General features: G+C 46.0%; 1 protein-coding gene and 1 long non-coding RNA gene across 5 annotated transcripts in view; one reads left to right on the forward strand and one right to left on the reverse strand.

Annotated features, from left to right (window-relative positions):
* SLC2A9 (solute carrier family 2 member 9) overlaps positions 1–19,472 on the reverse strand; it is a 247,221-nt gene that overhangs the window by 203,017 nt on the left and 24,732 nt on the right. For 3 of the 4 annotated variants that reach the window (XM_055111189.2, XM_034958295.4, XM_034958294.3), the window contains exons 3-4: positions 14,975–15,135; positions 3,862–3,986 (exon numbers count right to left, since the gene is read on the reverse strand). In XM_055111189.2, coding sequence (XP_054967164.2) covers positions 3,862–3,986; positions 14,975–15,135 — 286 coding nt within the window. The remainder of the gene's footprint in view (positions 1–3,861; positions 3,987–14,974; positions 15,136–19,472) is intronic. The other variant, XM_063603723.1, reaches the window with a different exon arrangement.
* On the forward strand, positions 5,885–19,215 carry LOC130541418 (uncharacterized). Its single transcript, XR_008955472.2, has 5 exons — positions 5,885–6,337; positions 11,448–11,567; positions 12,554–12,718; positions 17,294–17,398; positions 18,341–19,215. It is a non-coding gene; the product is annotated as an uncharacterized LOC130541418 (long non-coding RNA).

Consider the following 19,472-nt stretch of genomic DNA (forward strand, 5'->3'; position numbering starts at 1 on the left):
CTGGATTAGCAAGTCTTAGAGCCTTCTATCATCTCAAAATCCTTCAGGTTTATCATTTGGCTTTAAATTCTTTTTTTCTTTTTTTTTCAAGATGGGGTTTCACTCTTGTTTCCCAGGCTGGAGCACAATGGCTTGATCTCGGCTCACCACAACTTCCACCTCCCGGGTTCAAGTGATTCTCCTGCCTCAGCCTCCTGAGTAGCTGGGATTACAGGCATGCGCCACCACGCCCAGCTAGTTTTTGTATTTTTAGTAGAGACGGGTTTCTCCATGTTGGTCAGCTGGTCTCGAACTCCCGACCTCAGATGATCCGCCTGCCTTGGCCTCCCAAAGTGTTAGGATTACAGGCATGAGCCACTGCGCCCGGACCGGCTTTAAATTCTTTATTACAAACAGATCGGCCAGTTCAGGTAATAGCAGCAATATTCCTTTCTTTCTGACCAATTGTCTCACCTTAAGTGCCCTCGAGTTCTTCTCTCTGCTTTGAGAGGGTTGGTGAGAATACATGACATGAAGTCTCCAAGTCCTGGCGTGACTCCAACGGGCCACGTGCCACAAGTCAGAAAGACTGAAGTTTTTTCTTTCCTCCTTGTTCTTCTTTCTTTCCTGCTTCTTTTTGAAAGCTCATAGGAAAAAGGGTCTAAAAGACATTTGTTCTATCTCTGTGGTTTTGTAAAAGGTCCATCTTGGAATGCAGCTTATTTTTAGTTTAGGAAATTCAGAGATCAATTAGTTATATGTTCGAAGGGTCAACTCCCCAGATTAGTCAAAGCAACAAGAAAGGGGATAATGGATAAAATATAAAACTGCCAAACAGAGAATCTCAGTTGCCTCCACTAGGAAAGGACTTCCCAGAAGATCCACCGCAACCTCATCCAGCCTTTCTCCAAAGCAGGCAGGGCCTCTGAAACCCAAATCCTAGATCTGTACTTTATTAATTAAGAACACAAATAACAACAATGACAATAATACCATCAGCATTCCTGGAGTGGGGCACTAAGTGCCTGGAACTACACTAAGTACTTCACATACGTAGAACATCGTTTATTTTATTTATTTATTTATTTATTTATGTATTTACTTCTGAGATCGAGTTTTGCTATTGTTGCCCAGACTGGAGTGCAATGGGTGATCTCGGCTCACCGCAACCTCCATCTCCTCAGTTCAAGTGGTTCTCCCACCTCAGCCTCCCGAGTAGCTGGGATTACAGGTATATGCCACCATGCCCAGCTAATTTTGTATTTTCAGTAGAGACAGGGTTTCTCCATGTTGGTCAGGCTGCTCTCAAACTCCTGACCTCAGGTGATCCGCCCGCCTCGGCCTCCCAAAGTGCTGGGATTACAGGTGTGAGCCACCGTGCCCGGCCCATTTAATTTTCACATCACCCAACAAGGGAGACCTTACTGCTAAGTTGCCACGCCAGGTGGGAAAGAGGCCAAGACTGTGAGGTCAATGGTTGCTGCAGTGGTCCCTGATTTGTACCCCCTCCCTGGATCGACATCCTTGGGGAGTTAGTCCTCTCTGACATTTATTCTGCACGTGGCCATGGGACTTGCTTGGGCCAAAGGGACACCAGCAAACGTGCATGCAAAGTGCTTGCACATTGTGCACATTGGGACTTTCTCCTTTGGCTGCTGTTGGAAGCCCAAGAACTTTATGCGAGGCAGCCCAGGCCCCCCTGGCCCAGGGTGGGAAGCCAAGAAATGAGCTGGCCCACTGACAGCCCCTGAGACCAGGCCACCTGCTAACACCCAAACGCAGGCATGAGACCATCCCAGGTCACCCAGCCACTGACCAACCTGAAGCCACCACAGACACATGAGAAGGCCCAGCAGAGATTGGCAGAGCTGGCCCAGAGCAGAACTGCCCAGCCGACCCACAGAAGTGAAAGCACAGGAAAATGGTTACTATTTGAAGCCATTAAGTTTTGTTTTGTTTTTTAAGAGACAGGGTTTCGCTCTGTAGCCAAGGCTAAAATGCAGTGGTGCCATCATGGCTTAAGTTTCGGGGTTTTTAAATGCATCAAACCTAACCTATACAGATAAATTAATGAAATTAATGGAAGCAAGTGAGAGCATTCAGGCAGTCTGACTCCATAGTCTTCACCCTTAACCACTTTCCTGCTCCAGCTTTCTGAGCATTAGGGCCCCCATTTGTAAAATGAACATGAAAAAAGTCTTTCATTACAGGAGGAGATCAAAAAAGATGAAAAGCATGAACACAGTTGGTCAGTTATAAAACATTACATAGACACCAGCCATTATTCTTACGGATAAACTCTCAATAGCCATCAATAGAAGGAGTCTATTCAAGTAGTATAGACAAATGAATAGACAAATGATTGAGGACTCATTTCATCTTGAGTTTGGACTATTAGAGAGGCCTAGATTATTCCCCTCCAGCAGGGCAACAAAAGTAAGTGAAGCCTCCTCTTCTCAACCTTACTTCCAGGCCCCCACTCTCCTGCTCACCTCTCCCTGAGACATTTTTATTGTTCATCTCACTCAGCTGAACAACCTGGTACCCTCAGCTTTTAAGACATCGACAAGGAAGGGAATTAGCCTTTAAGAAGCTCATGCTAGGTTCCAGGCAGTACATATGTGTATATGTGTGTGTGAGAGACAGACAGAGAGAGAGAGAGAGAGAGTGTGTTTCCGTTCAGCCTTATTATAGCCTTTTGAAGTAGGTATTATTACCACCATTTTACAAATGGGAAAACCAAGGCTCAGAGCCATTAAGTAACTTGCAGCAGAACTGAGATCCAAACTCAGGGATTTCTAATCCTAAGGCTTGCAATCTTTCCACAAATGCCTAAAAGTGATACTTTATGGATTTGCCTATTTAGAAAGAGAGCAGAGTTTGTCTGACAATATATCTTGAGTCTCCTACTCTCACTCCCATAGCCAGGATCTGTCCCCTTCTCTGCAGCTCCCTGCCTAGCCCAGTCCCTTCCCCTGAACAGCTGGCTCCTCTGATTCCACTCCTGGCTTCCCCTCATACTCCATTAATGGAACAAACCAGTCCATGTCACATTCATCTCAACCCTCCCTGCATACTTGGCACAGGCCCACAGTCCTCGCCGTGGCCTACAAGGTCTTATGTGATCTGGCCCCAGCTCCTCTTTGGCGTCATCAGCACCCACACATCTCCTTGCTCTTTCCCAGACGTGCCATGCCTCCTTCCGCCTCTGAGACATAATACTCTTCTCTCTGCTGGGAACAGTTCTCACCCTTGGCTCCTCTGGTCTCTGCTCAGGTTTCCTTCTCTGAGCAGTCTTCCCTGATTGGCCTTTCTAAAACAGCCCTCACCACCCTCCTGTCCTGCTTTGTTTTCTTCCTAGGACATGCTACTATCTACCTTATGTATCTGTCTGCCCACTAGAATGTAAGCTCCAGGGACAGGGTCTTGTTAATCATTGTGTCTCCATCCTATAGTGTGCCAGCCCTCGCAGGTGCTCTACAAATGCCTGGCGAGTAAATGAAACAACGAATGAGTCAGAGGCCCAGAGAAGAAACCCCATCCTCATAAAAGCCCCATGAAAACCACAAATAACCTTGGAATATTAACATTATGATGAAGGTGACCAAACAGAAGGCATGACATGCTGAAGACCATCCAGGTCTTTGGGGTAGACTGCAGACCCTGCCCAGCATTCCTCAATTAGGGGCTAGAGCATCATGAATGGGATGGTTCATCCCACAGGACTGTCCCACTTTATGCAGAGTTCCAGCATCCTTGGTCCCTGCCAAGTCAATGCCAGCAGAGAGCCCCAGTCATGTGACAGCCCCAAACACCGCTCACATTTTGGGACACCCCCAAGGAGTATGTTACTGTTCCCTCCCCGTCATGGTGAACTCTCACCTCCATCTATGCCCATGATGAAGCGTCCCACGATGAGCATTTCAAAGGCTCCTGCCTGGAGCGAGCAGGCCATCAGCAATGCAGCAGAAATTGCAAACCCATTATTGGCCAGCAAAGTGTGCTTCCTGGAAAGAAAGGAAAGATTTGATGAAGAAGTCTAACCATGAGGCATGTCACTGAACTGTCCATCCCAGGAGCAGGAGCCAGGCCCTTCTGAAGGGTGAGTAGAGCAAGACTCAGGCACAGTGCAGGGAGCACTGGCCTTGCCACCTCTGGCTGTGTGACTAGGTTCAGCCCTGGGGTCTACTAGGTCACTTCCAAAGGCACCATCAGCCTTGACATCTATGAATTCTCTGTGGTAGTATTTTATTGCTTTAATTCTAAGACTATCATTTAACATTTCTGAAGTCAGTGGTCATCTTACAATTCATGAGTCAGGGTCCAGGCAGGAAAATGGAAACCACTCTAGGTATTTTAATGGAGAGAATTTAACATAGGGAATTGGTTAAGTGGATATTGGAGAACCGAGATGTCCAAAAGGAAGACCTCTGAAGAAGGGGTGTTTCCCATGTGGTGCTGACACCTCAGGGGCCTGGAGGAGGGCCCCAAAGACCTTTGAGAGTGGGCACTGTCCACTGGACTGTTTCCTCTGAGGAGCAATATGATTCTGGTTCTGGAAATGGACAAAAGTTGGAAGCTGGAATCAACTGCCAATGTCATCACTGGGACTGGCAGGAAACTCAGACAAACATGAAAAAGCTAGTCTCTTCTCTTTCCTCTAGTGCCCCTATTGGCAAAGGACAAATGGGGGTGCAGGCCCCAGCCCCAGCATCAGAGAGAGAGAGCCCAGAACGGTAAGTGTGGAGCTGGGAGACAACAGCTTGACAACCAGCGTAGCGTTCTACAACTTTAGTTGGCTCCTTCCCTCCCTCCCTCCCGTTCTTCCTTATTTCCTTTCCTTTCCAGTGGCTCATAAAATAACAATACTCCTTAGACCCAATGGCATCTTAGATTTGATGAACTACAGTACTAAGTGAATGGCTGGACTAATCCTCTCAAACAAGATTAGGGAAATTTCCATGGCAATAATTATTATTAACAGCTCTGTGTCAGGACTGCCATCACTTTTATAAACACATGCCTAAGACCTCATGGTTCAAATACCTGACTTGTTTGGAGGCCTGGGGACCTGGATTCCTGCACCAGCTCTATCCTTCAGGAGCTAGGAGACTTTGAACTTCATTTCTCTGTGTTTTCTTTTCCTCACTTTTGCAAAATGATCCTAAAAGCCCACATTTATTGAACTCTTGCTATAGGATAGACCCTGCTTTAAGTACTTTGCATTAGTAGCTCATTTAATCCTCAGAATGACCCAAAGAGATAGGTACTCTTATAATCTTTATTTTATAAACAAGTTAACTAGGTTGCTGGCAAGCTAGAAACTTGTTTTATTTTTAATTTTTATTTTTGAGACAGAGTCTTGCTCTATCACCCAGGCTGGAGTGGATTGGCACAATCTCTGCTCACTGCAGTTTCCACTTCCCAGGTTCAAGTGATTCTCCTCCCTCAGCTTGCTGGGTAGCTGGGATTACAGGCATGCACCACCACACCCAGCTAATTTTTGTATTTTTAGTAGAGACGGGGTTTCACCATGTTGGCCAGGATGATCTCAAACTTCTGACCTCAGGTGATCTGCCTGCCTCAGCCTCCCAAAGTGCTGGGATTACAGGCGTGAGCCACTGTGTCCGGCCTAGAAACTTGTTTTAGGTCATACAGTCAGTGAGTCAAGGAGTTGGGGAAACATCTTAGCCCTTTACAGCTTATTTTTTTTCCTATAGACTCAATGAGTTAACAGATACTAAATTGTTTTGTAAATTGTGGTTAAAAAATTATCTTGCCCAATAGAGCCCCAGTGGGTCTCTGATCTTAGAACTTGCGCTTTTCCCACCAGCTAACATTGCCTCTTGTCATAAATTACGGGACTCAGTCATGGCAGATGCTATTATACTCATTTTATAAAAATATAAGTTTTTTTCTCTAAACCAGCCTCTCGGGAGACTGGGGCAGGAGAATTGCTTGAACCCAGGAGGCAGAGATTGCAGTGAGCCAAGATCATGCCACTGCACTCCAACCTGGGTGACAGAGCGAGACTCCGTCCTGAAAAAATAAGAAAAGAAAAAGAAAGAAAGAAACATCAGTGAGGCCAGCCTGGCTGGAGGCAGCGGGGAGCCAGGGAGCAAGCAGTAGAAGGTGAAAGCTGAGAAGAGAAAAGAAGAACTCAGAGAGTCTTCTATGCCACCATAAGAACTAGGGTTTCCCCCCTGGGGGAGATAGCAGCCACTGGGAGATTCCAAGGAGACGAATGACACCGGGTAATACTTGAACAAGATCACTCCATCTTGTCTTCTCTGTTGCTCCTGGACTGCAGGGGACAAGTGTGAAAGCAGGGAGACCAGCTGGGGAGCTACCACAACAGGTGAGTCAACCACTGGTAATGATTTGGACCAGGCTGGGAGCAGTGCACTTAGTGAGAAGTGGTCAGATCCTAGCATATTTTGAAGAGTGAGTTGGTGGGATTTGCTGATGGACTGGACAGAGGTGGAGAGGCATAGAGGAGCCAAGGATGCCTCCAAAAGCTTTGGTCTGAACCCTTACTTTGGACATGATGGTGTATTTTGTACTAATTTTAAAATTGCATGAAAGGTTTGTGAGAATGTTAAAATTATATGAAAGTCTGACTTGAAACATGTGCAAACGGAACTGCACACTCTCTGGGCAAGTTTATCACATTAATATATTCCTTCCCAAAATAACCCTCAGCCTGACAGCATTGCAGTGAGGATGGAAATGTGTGCAAATCCTTTGCAAAGCTGACTCACTGGGCTTCAGAGCAGGACTTTAATCATTGTTTCCATTTGTTTCCTGTGGATGAACAGCAACATAAACAAGGGAGATCAATTCTGAAAGCAGAACTCCAGTGTCCCCAGAACTCCACCTAGGATGCCTGATTCATTGTTTTTAGCTTCTCCAATAGTGTAGAATCTTCCCCATGAAACCCAGAAAGTCATCAGCTCTCAAGGGGAAAAAAAGACCAAATACAAGGAAGCATGGTAGGGTGATGAGGAGATTGGAGGGCATGTCCCTTCAGAAGTGTCAAAGGGGCTGGAGACATTTCGCCTGGACAAGAGGTCAGAGAAAGCAGGAGAGCCACCTTCCTTCATGCCATGCTTTAACTTGGTGCAGAGCACCAGGACGGATTGGGGGAAGACATAGGGAATTCTATTTCAGTTTGAATTTGGAAAGTACTTTTCATTAAACCCTAGTAGACCAGAGAACCTATGGAAATAATGTATCTCTCCACAGACCTTTCCAGTAAATCTTCAGCCTGACTGGGCCTATAAGCCAAGATCATGCCTTGTTTCCACATCCCTCACCCTCCTCATGTTCATCCGTTCCTGCATACCCAGCTTGAATTCCTTGGCTCCTCCCTTTAAACATTTATATGCCCATCCACCCCCTTTCATTACATATGCCTGGCAAAACCCCAGCTGGTTAAATCTCTGTCTACTGGGCATCTACAAAGCTCAGCTTGGCTGGAGAAAAACATATGGCTGTGTTCTCCTTTCTCACCTGAAATTCATGACCACCAACCTCAAGAAGGGTTAAGGCTCCCCTGCACTGAGTCTACAGATTCCTGGTCCATCCAACACCCTTTTCTCCTAGAGGACTATTTCATATGTTTTCTCTCTCTCTTCAAATCCCCTTTTTATCATTCTCAGCTGATGACCATGCTTTCTTTTTCACTGAGAACACAGAGGCAATCCCAAGAGACCCTTCCCACATGCCCTCTGCTTGTATTTCTGCACCTGCATCTGTGCCCAGACACCTGCCTTCCCTTGTTTTCCAACCCTGGTGCAAACCATGTCCTCTCTCACCTGCGCTATTGCAAGGTTCTCCCAACCAGGCTCTGAGACCCCCTGATAACAGCACACCTTTCCAAATGCAAGTCAGATCAGTTCTTAAAACGTTCCAGTGACTTCCCATTTTGCTCAGAGGAAGAGTCTCAACCCTGGCCTGCAAAGTCCTCAGGATCTGACTCCAAATATCCCATCTAGCCTCCTATGATTATCTCTACACTGACCTCCACTCTCATCTTCAAAGAAGTGGAGCCTCTTCTTGCCCCTGGGCTTTTGCACCTCCTGCCTCCTCTGCTTGGAGAGCTATTTCCCAGGGATGAGCGTGGCTCACTCCCTTGCTTCCTTCAGTGCTCCCTGCACAGGTCACCATTTTAGAGAATCCTCTGAACAAAGTGGTGAGCTCTTCACCCTCCCCAGCATCTTCTGACCTCCTTGAGCTGCTCTGTTTTCTGCATTGGTCCTTGTCACAGGCCGAATGGCACAGTCTGCATGCTTGTTACTTGGCTGTGCTCCCCGCTTGGCTGCATGCTTCAGGAGGACAGGGACTTTGGCAGCTTTGCTCATGCCTGAGTGCTTGGCACATAGAAAGTACTCAACAGATATGTGGTGAGTAAATAATCGGATGAGGGAACGGAAAGTGTGCAAGCATACAAGGATGCTTAGATGCAAGCAAGGATGGCCACACTGGGGAGATGTGATAGAAATATTCAAGCATCGAGCATTTTCCACCCATCCTTCCATTTATCCAACAAATGTCTACTGCTTGCCTGCTGTGTACAAGCTGCTGTGTTGGGTGCTAGAGGCCATAAATGCATATGGTTCTTACGTCGAAGGGCTCCCTTATCAGGGAAGAGACGGGAACATAATGAAATGAGTACAACCCAAAATGCCAAGTGATGTAACACAGGGAACTGAAAGTCCTGTGTGAGCTCAGAGAAGGCTAATATTTAGTTCTGGTAGATATGTCCTAGGCAGTGGGGGATGGGGGTGAAGATTTCTTATGATTTCTAACCCTGCTTTCCCGGCTCATGCGTCTGTAATACCAAAGGGGTTGTGTCCATAATAAAACAAACCAGTGATGCAGGGACAGCTTGTACCATTGAAGCCTCTTGTTTTGGATGTGTTGACTCTTTGTTTTACACTTTGGAACCCTGCCGTCCCGAAGTCTTCTGGTCTTATCTACCATGCCCAGGCTTTCTCCTTATGTCCCATCATGAACCCAAGTTTCCTTCTTCCAGAGTTCTTGCCATTCTCACTATGCTTAGAAGACTAGTCAAGTCTTCTAAGGCTGGGAGAAGCAGGGTTGAGGATCAGGTTTCCTGGCTGGCTGGTATCTCCCTATCCCCTCAGGGATTCCCCCAGCTCAATGAATGCTGGCTTCTAAAGGCTCAGGGTTGACTCTTCTCCAGAAGATTGACATTGGCTCTGAAGGTGGATCCCCCTCTCCCAGTGCTGCCTGCAGCGAGTGACAGATGAGTGGTAGGGGTGGGTGCAGCCCCCTTACTTCAAGTTGGGTGACTCTGTGGTGTGATTATGCCCCAGAGCTCCCCCAAGTGAGGCTAAACTTGACCGGGGAGTGCAGCCTTGCCTGGCTCCTTCCCCTGCTGCTTTCTGCTTTCCCCACCTTAAAGATTACTCCTGAAGAGCCCTTCCTCCACAAGCCATGTGTGCATCCCAATCCCTGCCTCAGGCTCTGCTTCTGGGCAATTGACTTTCTGAGACAATTCTAGCCTGAAAGAAGAGGTTGTCAGCAGCACGGTGTGTTGCTCAGTCATGGACTAAACTATGTTCCTGCCCCCTGGTTGAGAACCCTTGAACGCATGTAACCTCGCTCGGGCCAAGGAGATTCATGCCTGGGACTTTAACTACAATGATTGGAAGGAGAATTTCCATCAAGCTGGGGCCATCTTGCACCTCCACAGAAGAAACTGCCTGACAATGAAGCCAACAAAAAACAAGCTGAGCTGAGAGGTGGAGAAAGAGAGAGATTTGGATTTTTTTAAGGCTCACCTGTTAAAGCCCTAACCCCTAATGTGACTGCATTTGGGGACAGGGCCTTTAAAGAGATAATTAAACTAAAATGAGGTCACAAGGAAGCGGCCCTAATGTGGGATGATTGGTGTCCTTGTAAGAAGAGGAAGGGACACCAGGGATGCGCACACACAGGGAGCACACAGCGAGAAAGCAGCCATCTGCAAGCCATGGAGAGAAGCCTCGGGAGGAAAAGACCTGCCGACACTTTGATCTTGGCCTTCCAGCCTCCAGAACTGTGAGAAAATGAATGTCTGTTTGCTGAAGCCACTCCATCTGTGGTATTCTGATATGGCAGCCTGGGCTAACCAATGCATGCTTGCCACATACACTGCAGGCTCCTCCAGCAGGCACCTAGAGAGACACAGTTATTTTCTACTACTATAAAATACAGATGCCTTTTAAAGGGTTGAAGTAGAAAAAGATGAAAGCAAAAATAGTCCTTTTGAGAACCTGCTATTTCCCTGGAGTGATGTATGGGATGCCTGTTGTTTGTGCTCACCAAACCTCCATCCTTCTTCTGGGAGGAGTTCCTCAAATTTCCACCAAGAAACCTTCCTGCCTGTCTCCACCTAACCATGGCTTCAGGAGTGGATGCGTGGTACAGGCCTGGCCAGTCAACATAAAATCACTCATCATTCTCAAGGCATTTAAGATGTGCTTTTTTAAAAGCACTTAATCCAGAGTGTTAGAATGTTATTTGCCAGGATTTTCTAACCTTGGCACTATTCACATTTGGAACTGGAAAATTCTTTGCTGTGGGGGTTGTCCCATGCATTGTAGGATATTTAGAGGCATCCCTGGCTTCTCCTAGATGCTAGTAGCACCCTTGAGTTATGAAAATCAGAAACATCTCCTGGCATTGTCAAATGTCCCCTGATGAGGCAACATTGCCCTCTGGTTGAGAACCCTTGAATGCATGCAACCTCGCTCAAGTTAAAGAGATTCATGCCTGGGACTTTAATCACAACTATTGGAAGGAGAATTTCCACTAAGCTGGGCCCATCTTATACCTCCACGGGAGAGATTGCCTGACAATGGAGCCAACACAAAGCAAGGTGAGCTGAGAGGTGGAGACAGATTTGGATTTTTTAAAAGCTATCATCTGAGCCACTGGATTCAACCAAGTTATATTTTAGTTATTGTGAGCCAAGTAATTCCCTTTTGGGCTTCAGCCAGTTTGCTTTGGGTTCCTGTCACAGGCATTCAAAAAGCCTCCTTAGTGACATGAGACACTGTAAATTTGATCTCGTTCCACCCTCATAGCTGCTCCCTCAGGTGGGTTTGTTTATCTGCACTTTACAGATTTAAAAATTAAAGGGCATAGCAGCTGCCTCTTGTATCTCTACCATCCATGCACAGCACTGCTCAGAATCATAAAGACTTACATAATGAATTACTCAGGGGCTGCCTCCTTTGCCCAAGCATCACCTTAAGCCCCAGATGTTGTGTCTTTCTTGTTCACTGAAGCCCCAGTGCCAAAAACAGTACCTTACTCCTTGTAGGTGCTCAAAAATGTTTGTTTGGATAGATGAATATGGTTACGTGGCTTGTCCAAGAGTCTGGCCCAGGATCAGATTTCAAAGCCCATGTGTGTTTTCCTATAGTTTCTTATATGTTTTTTCTGCTTTGCTCCAGACGGAAGAACCAGATCCAATGATATGTGCAAGAAGAATCATTTCAGTGCAATTGAAAGAACAGATGCACAATTGACTTTGTCAAGTGATGGAATGACCCGTCTCAAATAAAGCCAATGAAGTTGGTGATGGTGAAGATGATGATGATGTTGATGATGATGACACTAGTGAACAAAGGCTGGGCGAAGAGTCTGGGTCAACTGCAGGGATGAACACTTCACATCCACCATTTCATTTAATCTTCACAACAACCCTCTGACATGGCCATTCTTTATCTTCATATCATCGTGAACTAAGTAAAGATCAAAGAGTTTAAGAAACACATAGCTGTGTGTATCAGAGCCCAGACTTGAAGCTGGGCCTGTAGCTAGTGTTTGTGCACCAAACATAGTCACTGTCCTGTCTCATGAGGGAAGGAGGGTCCTGTCACTATGGTCATGCAAGCAGAGGACAGAGGATGCTAAATGGGTCACTGAGCTTCAACCAGAATTCTTGATCGCTGAGAATTCCCTCAGCCAGAGACTCCAAGAGGTGAGGAACCTGCATCTGTGTGAGGCCCAGGTCATGTGGTATGGCCCATCTCCAGAGACTCTTCCTGGCCCCCTTTGCTTCCCTGCCCTCCTTTGTCACCCAAGTCACAAACGAGCTCAACATTCCCTAGCTAGGAACAGCCCCACTGCTGGAGCAGCCAGTGACCAGCCCCATCGGAACTCTTCCCCACTTCCCTGGAATGTCTCCCCCAGCTATACCTTTGAGCACCTTCCACTGGGCCTCCCAGGCTGCCATTGCAGTTTCCTCTCCCTCCCTGAGAATCCCCATGGGAGAGGAATAACAGAGCATCAGGAAGGCGTTTCAAATAGCATCATGTCACAGGAAGAGTGTTGGCCTGTGGTCAAACACATGCAGATCTGAACTTCAGTTCAACTCCATTTTGTAACCTTGGTCCAATTGCCCACTGGGTCTTGGACTCATCATTTGAAAAGTGCAGGTAATGATGCAAACATGGAGTTTTAAGAAGTAAATCATATATGGGATGTCAAGGACAAGGCAGGAGGTCAATAGATGGTAGCTTTCTTTTTCAATTTTTGCTCCTTTTCTCCCCAGCAGAGTTGCTCTTCAAGCTGAAACTTCAGCCCAAATGAACTTTTACTCTCATAATGATGAAAAGGAAACTGGCAGCTGCTTGGGGCATAACAACCAACACATCCTTTGATCTGATCTTTTTCTGCATCCTCACTTCTTTATGACTCCTCCATTACTTAGAGATTGAAGGTATTTTCAAAGTTGTTTTCTCTTTTGCTTTCCTTTTCCTTTTTTTTTTTTTTTTTTTGTTGCCATGTCAGTGAGGGTAGTAAAGCTACTTTCATTGCCTTCATTTTATAGGTAAGAATAATGCTGGCTGAGAAGTGAGGTGTCAAAGTCCCTTGTGACACACCTGATACACAGCAGAGTCAGGACTTGCTGAGCCACGGCATTCTGACCCGATTCCAGTGTTCCTTTTCCTATTCCATCTGCTTGGGTTCAGAGCCTCCTTGAGGAGCAGCCTTGGGGTATAAATGCCACGGTCAGGTATAAAGCAAGGAGACATCACAGGCCAGATCCTGGGGCATGGGGAGTGACTCCATCCCACTAGGACAAGCAAGAGGACCATGGGCAGGGTCTGGCTTGGGCAGGAGGCTTAGTGACCATGCCTCAGGGACACTGGCCAGTGATGCCAATCTGAGTGCCAGCGTGTTGTCAAACAGTCATGGTTTTACAGTACATTCCCAGCATTGGGAATTGGCCCCTAACTAAGATCTGCTTGGCATAGTGGAAAGATCATGATTCCAGCCTAAGCTCAGCCACAGTGCAAGCTAGCTAAGCTTGTGCAGATGCCCTCACCTCTCTGACCTCCCATTCCCCATCTACAGACCCCACAGCGGATAGAAAATTAAACAAGAGAATGTGTGAGTGGCTGGAACCTTGAAGGACCTCAGACAATGGCATCTCTCACTACATCATGCAGTAGTTGTACTTCCAGGCCCTGAATTCCCATTAATTACTGCTCTGAAAGTGGGCTTGGGGACAAGGAAAATGTCAGCACCTCCCCTACCTCACAGGTATCACAGACCCTCATAAGCACCACTTGGATGTTTTCAGGGTGGTTTCCTGTCCCATCTTTTAGAAATCTTGCTTTGAAACATTGTCAACTCTAGTTTTCTCCTTGTTGGGCTGTGAGGAAGAATGTAAAGGGTTAGGTCATTTCAGATTGTGAAATGGGCTCTTTCTTAATAGGGTTTCTGTAATCCCATGGTCTGAGGAGATTTTCTGGGGTCTGATAAATCTCCTCTTCAACTCACATCAATGCAACAAGGAGGTTAGTCGAGTACTTACTAGGTAGTGATGTCAAGGTGATGATGAGGGAAATGCCAAATAGTGTGGTCAATAACAAGAATTTTTATTTATTCAGCTACAACTCATGGCCATTCTCCTTCCATTCATTTGGTCTAACTCTTGTAACGTTCCCTGCAGGTAGAAACTATCATCCCTATTTTACAGATAAGAAAATTGAGGCTCAAATAAATTAAATGATTTGGCCAAGGGCACACAGCTAGTAAGTGGAAGACACATGATTCAAGTTAAGACACGAATGTTCTGGCCCCATCAGATTGATGTGACGACTCCTCCATCACTTGGAGAAGCTCTACTCTTTCCACACACTGCTCACTGGCTCCCAGGATGCTGTTGTTATGAACAAGAATACAGAGAAAGCATTGTTTGTGGGGATTCATTGATAAGTCAATCTGCTCTGAGAGAAGGATTCCTGTCTAAAATAAGTGAGGAATGAGGCTCACAAGGTCAAGTGAGCTGATTGGAGAGGGCCTGGGTAGGAAAGGCTGATATGAAGTTTTTGATTCTCACTGCTTCCTTATTTGTAATGTAAACGATCTGAAATGACCTAAATGTCTCTCAGTCAGGGAGTGTGGCTAAATAAATGATGAGACAGCCATATAGTGGAAGACTGTCTAAGCAGTCCATTTTCTGGAAAAGCAGATCTGTATGTACTTACGTGGAACAATTTCCAAGGCACTGCATTGTGTTTTCCATTAGCCCCAACACCCAAATCAATTCCCCTCCCCTCCCTGCTCTGCTCTATACCCCGGGAGCATCTCCTGGATGGCAACATGACTTCCTGGTTTACTGGCTTTCACATGGGTGTGACCAGTGTGCACCTCTGCAGCAGGATGGAGAGTGGGAGGAGGGAGGGGTCAGGGCATTTCTTCCCTGCTCCTCCCCCATGTGGGTGCTGTGGCTCTGACACAGCCCAGTCCCTACACGCTTCTGCTGCTGCTCATCAGCCTGCAGTCCATGGCTTCAGTTATCTTTGGGCCTTGGTCTCTGATTTCTTCCCCTTTCCCCTTTGGGCATTTGAATCTCTCCAGTTGAACTGCCTGAGTGGAGTTCTGTTGCCTGTCAGGACCCTGACAACGATACAGATATATTATGAACATTGAGGGCACCCCCAGATAGAGACAGCCTCCTACTGACCTCCCAAGAACCTTTCCAATCATCTTCACAATTAACGTCCCCACAAGTCCACCGATGGCGAATATGGACACAGTCACAGACCAGAGCAGAGTCAGAGTGTCTGGGTCTATTGGACGTCCATGCCTTCTTTCCCATGACTCATTGTAAAAGGCCTTGATGTACTGAAAATAAACAACAAACCATGTTATTTCCTTCTGTTCCCTCCTGCTGCTTGAAGCAAGCCAGTGTACAAAACAAAACAGCGTGTACAGAGCATTTCCATGCATAGCACTTTGCTAATTTGTTTGAGCTTTATCTCACTGGCCTCTTCTAACAAATTTTGGGAAGAGCAGAAGATGTTAATCTTTATTATATTCAAATGAGCATTTTTTTTTCTTTTATGGCTAGTTTTTTTGTGTTTCTTGCATCTTTGCCTATCCCAAGGTACTTTTTTTGTAACAAAATGTTTCCTCTTTTTACCTCATTTTGGAGATAGGGAAACTGAGGCTCAGGGAGACAGAGTGACTTGCTAGGTAAGTGCTAAACCTGGGAGCTGGACTCAGATCTGACCCCAAGCTTATGATGAGCTTCATAGCTGGGCTTCTCCAATTCTAGTGCACCGCAGCATTGCCGTGGAGGTGTGTTAAAGGGCACATACCGGGTGGGCGCAGAGGCCCACGCCTGTAATCCCAGCACTCTGGGAGGCTGAGATGGGTGGATCACTTGAGGCCAGGAGTTCGAGATCAGTCTGGCCAAGATGGTGAAACCCTGTCTCTACTAAAAATACAAAAATTCGCCAGGTGTGGTGGCATGCACCTGTAATCCCAGCTACTCCGGAGGCTGAGGCATGAGAATCTCTTGGACCCAGGAGACGGAGGTTGCAGTGAGCCAAGATTGCGCCATTGCACTCCAGCCTGGGTGACAGAGTGACACCCTGTCTCAGAAGAAAAGTGGGGGGGCACATACCTAACCAAAAAAAAAAAATAGGCAAAAATGCAACACACACAAAAAAACTAGCCATAAAAGAAAAAAAAATGCTCATTTGAATATAATCAAGATTAACATCTTCTGCTCTTCCAAAGACGTCATTCAGAAATGAAAAGACAACCCATAGACTGAGATAACATATTTGCAACACATAGAACTACAAATAAATCCTATCCACGATATACAAAGAACTCTAACGTGTCAAAAAGGAGGCAAATGATACAATTAAAAATGAGCAAAAATTTGAACAGACTCCAGAGAAAATACAAATGACTGGTATACTAATGACAGAATGCCTGACATCATTAGTCAACAGAGAAATGAGACCACAAGGAAATACAACTTCACATTCACTGGAGTCTCATCACTGCCAATTCTGATTCAGTGTGTTTAGGACAGGGACTAGGTGATTCTGATGTACAGCAAAGACTGAGGTCCATGGCACTAAGCTCCAAACAGAGTTCAGTCCCCAAGGTACTTAGAGTTCCCTGTTGCTACCCAACGTGAGCCCGCAAACCTCAGCTGAGCCAGTATATGACACTGCAGAAAAAGCTTAGGTTCAGGTCGCTCAGACCTGGGCTCAAATCCCAGCACAACAACTTGGTAATGATTTAAATCAGCTGAACCTTGGTTTTCTTATCTGCAAAATGGGAATGATGACATTGACCTCTCAGGGCTGTTGTGAGGGTCAAATGAGAGCTTGAAGCAGTGGCCAGTACTTGAGTGGAGCTTACACAATCCCACATAGGCTAAAAATTAAAAGATCTGGTAAGACTGAGGAGTGACAAGCAGTGCGTTGTCTGCTGGTAGGAGTTTGACTTGTATAGCCATCTTGGAAAACAGCTTTGGCATCATCTAGTCAAATGGAAGATGCCTGTAGCCTACAACTCAGCAAATCCACTTCTAGAAAACTCCCCTGAAAAACTGTTTCCGGGGAGCCCTAGGATATATGTACTCAGATGTCCATGGCAGCATTGCACATAATAACTCCAGACGAGAAATAGCCCAGGTGCCCATGGTCGGTAGCAGGGATAAACAAATTGCAGAATCATCATCATATGAAACATCACAGCCACAAACATGAATGAATATAGCTCTGTCCAAACACACATGGTAAAACCTGGCAAAAATAACACCAACCAAAAGCAGCCAAAAACAAAATATACACAGTCTGATTCCATGTGTAAAACCCAAAAGTATGCCAAATTAAAATTTTATGGAGAATTATATATAGACGGTAAAACTACAAAGAAAGAATTATTTCAAATGTCAGGTCAGGGGTCATCTCAGGGGATGACAGAAGAAATAACTGGGGAGGGGCACTTGGTAGGTCCTTCTTTTTTTTTTTTTCAGGCTGGAGTGCAGTGGCATGATCACAGCTCACTGCAGACTTGATCCCCTGGGGTCAGGAGGTCCTCGTACTTCAGCCTCCCGAGTAGCTGAGACAGACGACTACAGGTATGTGCCACTATGCCTGGATAAATTTTTTTTGTTTGTTTCTTGTACAAAGGAGGTCTCGCCATGTTCCCCAAGGCTGGTCTCAAACTCCTGGGCTCATGCGATCCTCCCGCTGCAGCCTCCCCGGACCTTTTATTCTTAACCTGGATTGTAACATGAGTGTTAGATTTATACTCAGTCTTTAAAGTGTGTGTGTGTGCGGGCACACAGGCATAATGCATATGTGTGTATTTTATATACTCTTTTGTATGCACAATACATGCTGCCATTTAACATGGAAAAGAAAAATGGTAGGAAAGTGTTCCAGGCAGAGGGAGAATTATGCCAAGACAGCAGGACAGAAGAAAGCTTGGGTGGCCATGGAATTGCAAGGAGGCCAATAGGGGAGGAACAGGACCAGAAAGGGAAGGAGTGGGCTGGATGAAGTTGGAGGGGCAAGAAAGGGCAGGTCATGTGGGCCTGATAGGTCATGGAAGTTAGCCTGGTTTTTACTTGGATTCTACTCTAGATGAAGTGGGAAAGTATTGGACGGTTTTTGGCAGGGGGAGGACATGGTGTGGCTTGCATTTTCAGAGGATCCCTCTGGCAAGTGGATGAAAGAGGAGCTAGACAGGAAGCCAGGCACACTTGGGGGGCACTGCAGTGGTCCAAAGATCATGGTCGACTTCACTAAGCAATGGAAATGGACAGAAGTGGATGGATTTAAGATATATTTTGAGAGTAGAATAGGTAGGACTTCCTGGGTGATTGGCTCCAGGTTTGAGAACAGATGGTGTTGCAGAAAGTGAAAGAAGATCACAGAAGACTCCCAGATTTCAGACATAAGCAAATGGTCTGATGGAAGGAAATGAGGTGAGGAGGGGAGACACCCTCTGCTTGCGAGGTATTTATCTTCTTTCTGTTTTCTCTTTCTTTCTGGCTTCACAACTATCTTACTCATAGCATGGAGTGAGGATAGAATATATTATCAATAGCTACAGCTATTTCTATCGATGATGAAGTTTCCAGACCTCAGTGCGCAAGATACTGATCTACATCATCCACTGACTCATTCAACAAACATGTGCTGAGTACTGGGCCCTGAGCTAGACACAGAGATAAACGGAATATAACCCTGGATCTCAAAGATCTTCCATCCACTGGAGCTGATAATGCATTGTATCATTTAAGGATGCTCTTGGCTGCAAGTAACAGGAAACCTCAACTCAAAATAGCTGAACAATGAGGACACTTACAGAAATGCAAATTTACAGGAGTGGTGAGCTTCAAGGATGGCCCATTTGGTGACTCAGTAATGGCCAAGAATCCAGGTGCCATCTGGTTGCTTCACTCTGCTTTCCATAATTTTGACCTCATCCTAAGACAGCATGCACTCACAATTGCAGGATGGCTCCTAGTAGCAGTTTTGGCTACATGCTTTTCTATTCATGCATGACTGAAGAGAGTAAGCTTGGCCTCTCATAGGTCTCTTGGTGCTAAGAGGAACTTTCCCGGAAGCTTCTAACAAACTTCTCTTTATGTCCTGCTGGACATAGTTGGGGCACAGATCCCTTACTAAACCAGTGTGGAATGGGACCCATCAGCCTGTACCTCTGCCCCTGAATTCCTTTCCTTTATCTGTTCCTCCCTACCTGAGTGAATGGGACCACCATTCTCCAGTTGCTCAGCCAAAAACCACGAAGTCATTCTTAACTCCTGCCCTTGATCCAATCTCCTCAACTAATCCACCCTCACTCATCCCTGACTGTTAGGGTTGAATTGTATCTAACCTCACACCTCCAGATTTATATACTAAAGTCCTAACTCCCCAAACCTCAGAATGGGTCCTTATTTGAAATGCGGTCATTGCAGATATAATTAATTAAGAAGAGGTCATATTGGAGTAAGGCCCACCCTACTCCAATATGACTGGTGTCCTTTATAGAAAGAGGACACAAAGACAGACACTGGTACAGAGTGAATTTTGTTCCCCTCCAAACTTCATATGTTGAAGTCCTAACCCCTAGTACCTCAGAATGTGACCTTATTTGGAGACAATCTTTACAAAGCAAATAACATTAAAATGAGGTCACTA

Source organism: Pan paniscus, chromosome 3, assembly GCF_029289425.2.
Source record: "Pan paniscus chromosome 3, NHGRI_mPanPan1-v2.0_pri, whole genome shotgun sequence".
Lineage (NCBI taxonomy): Eukaryota > Metazoa > Chordata > Mammalia > Primates > Hominidae > Pan > Pan paniscus.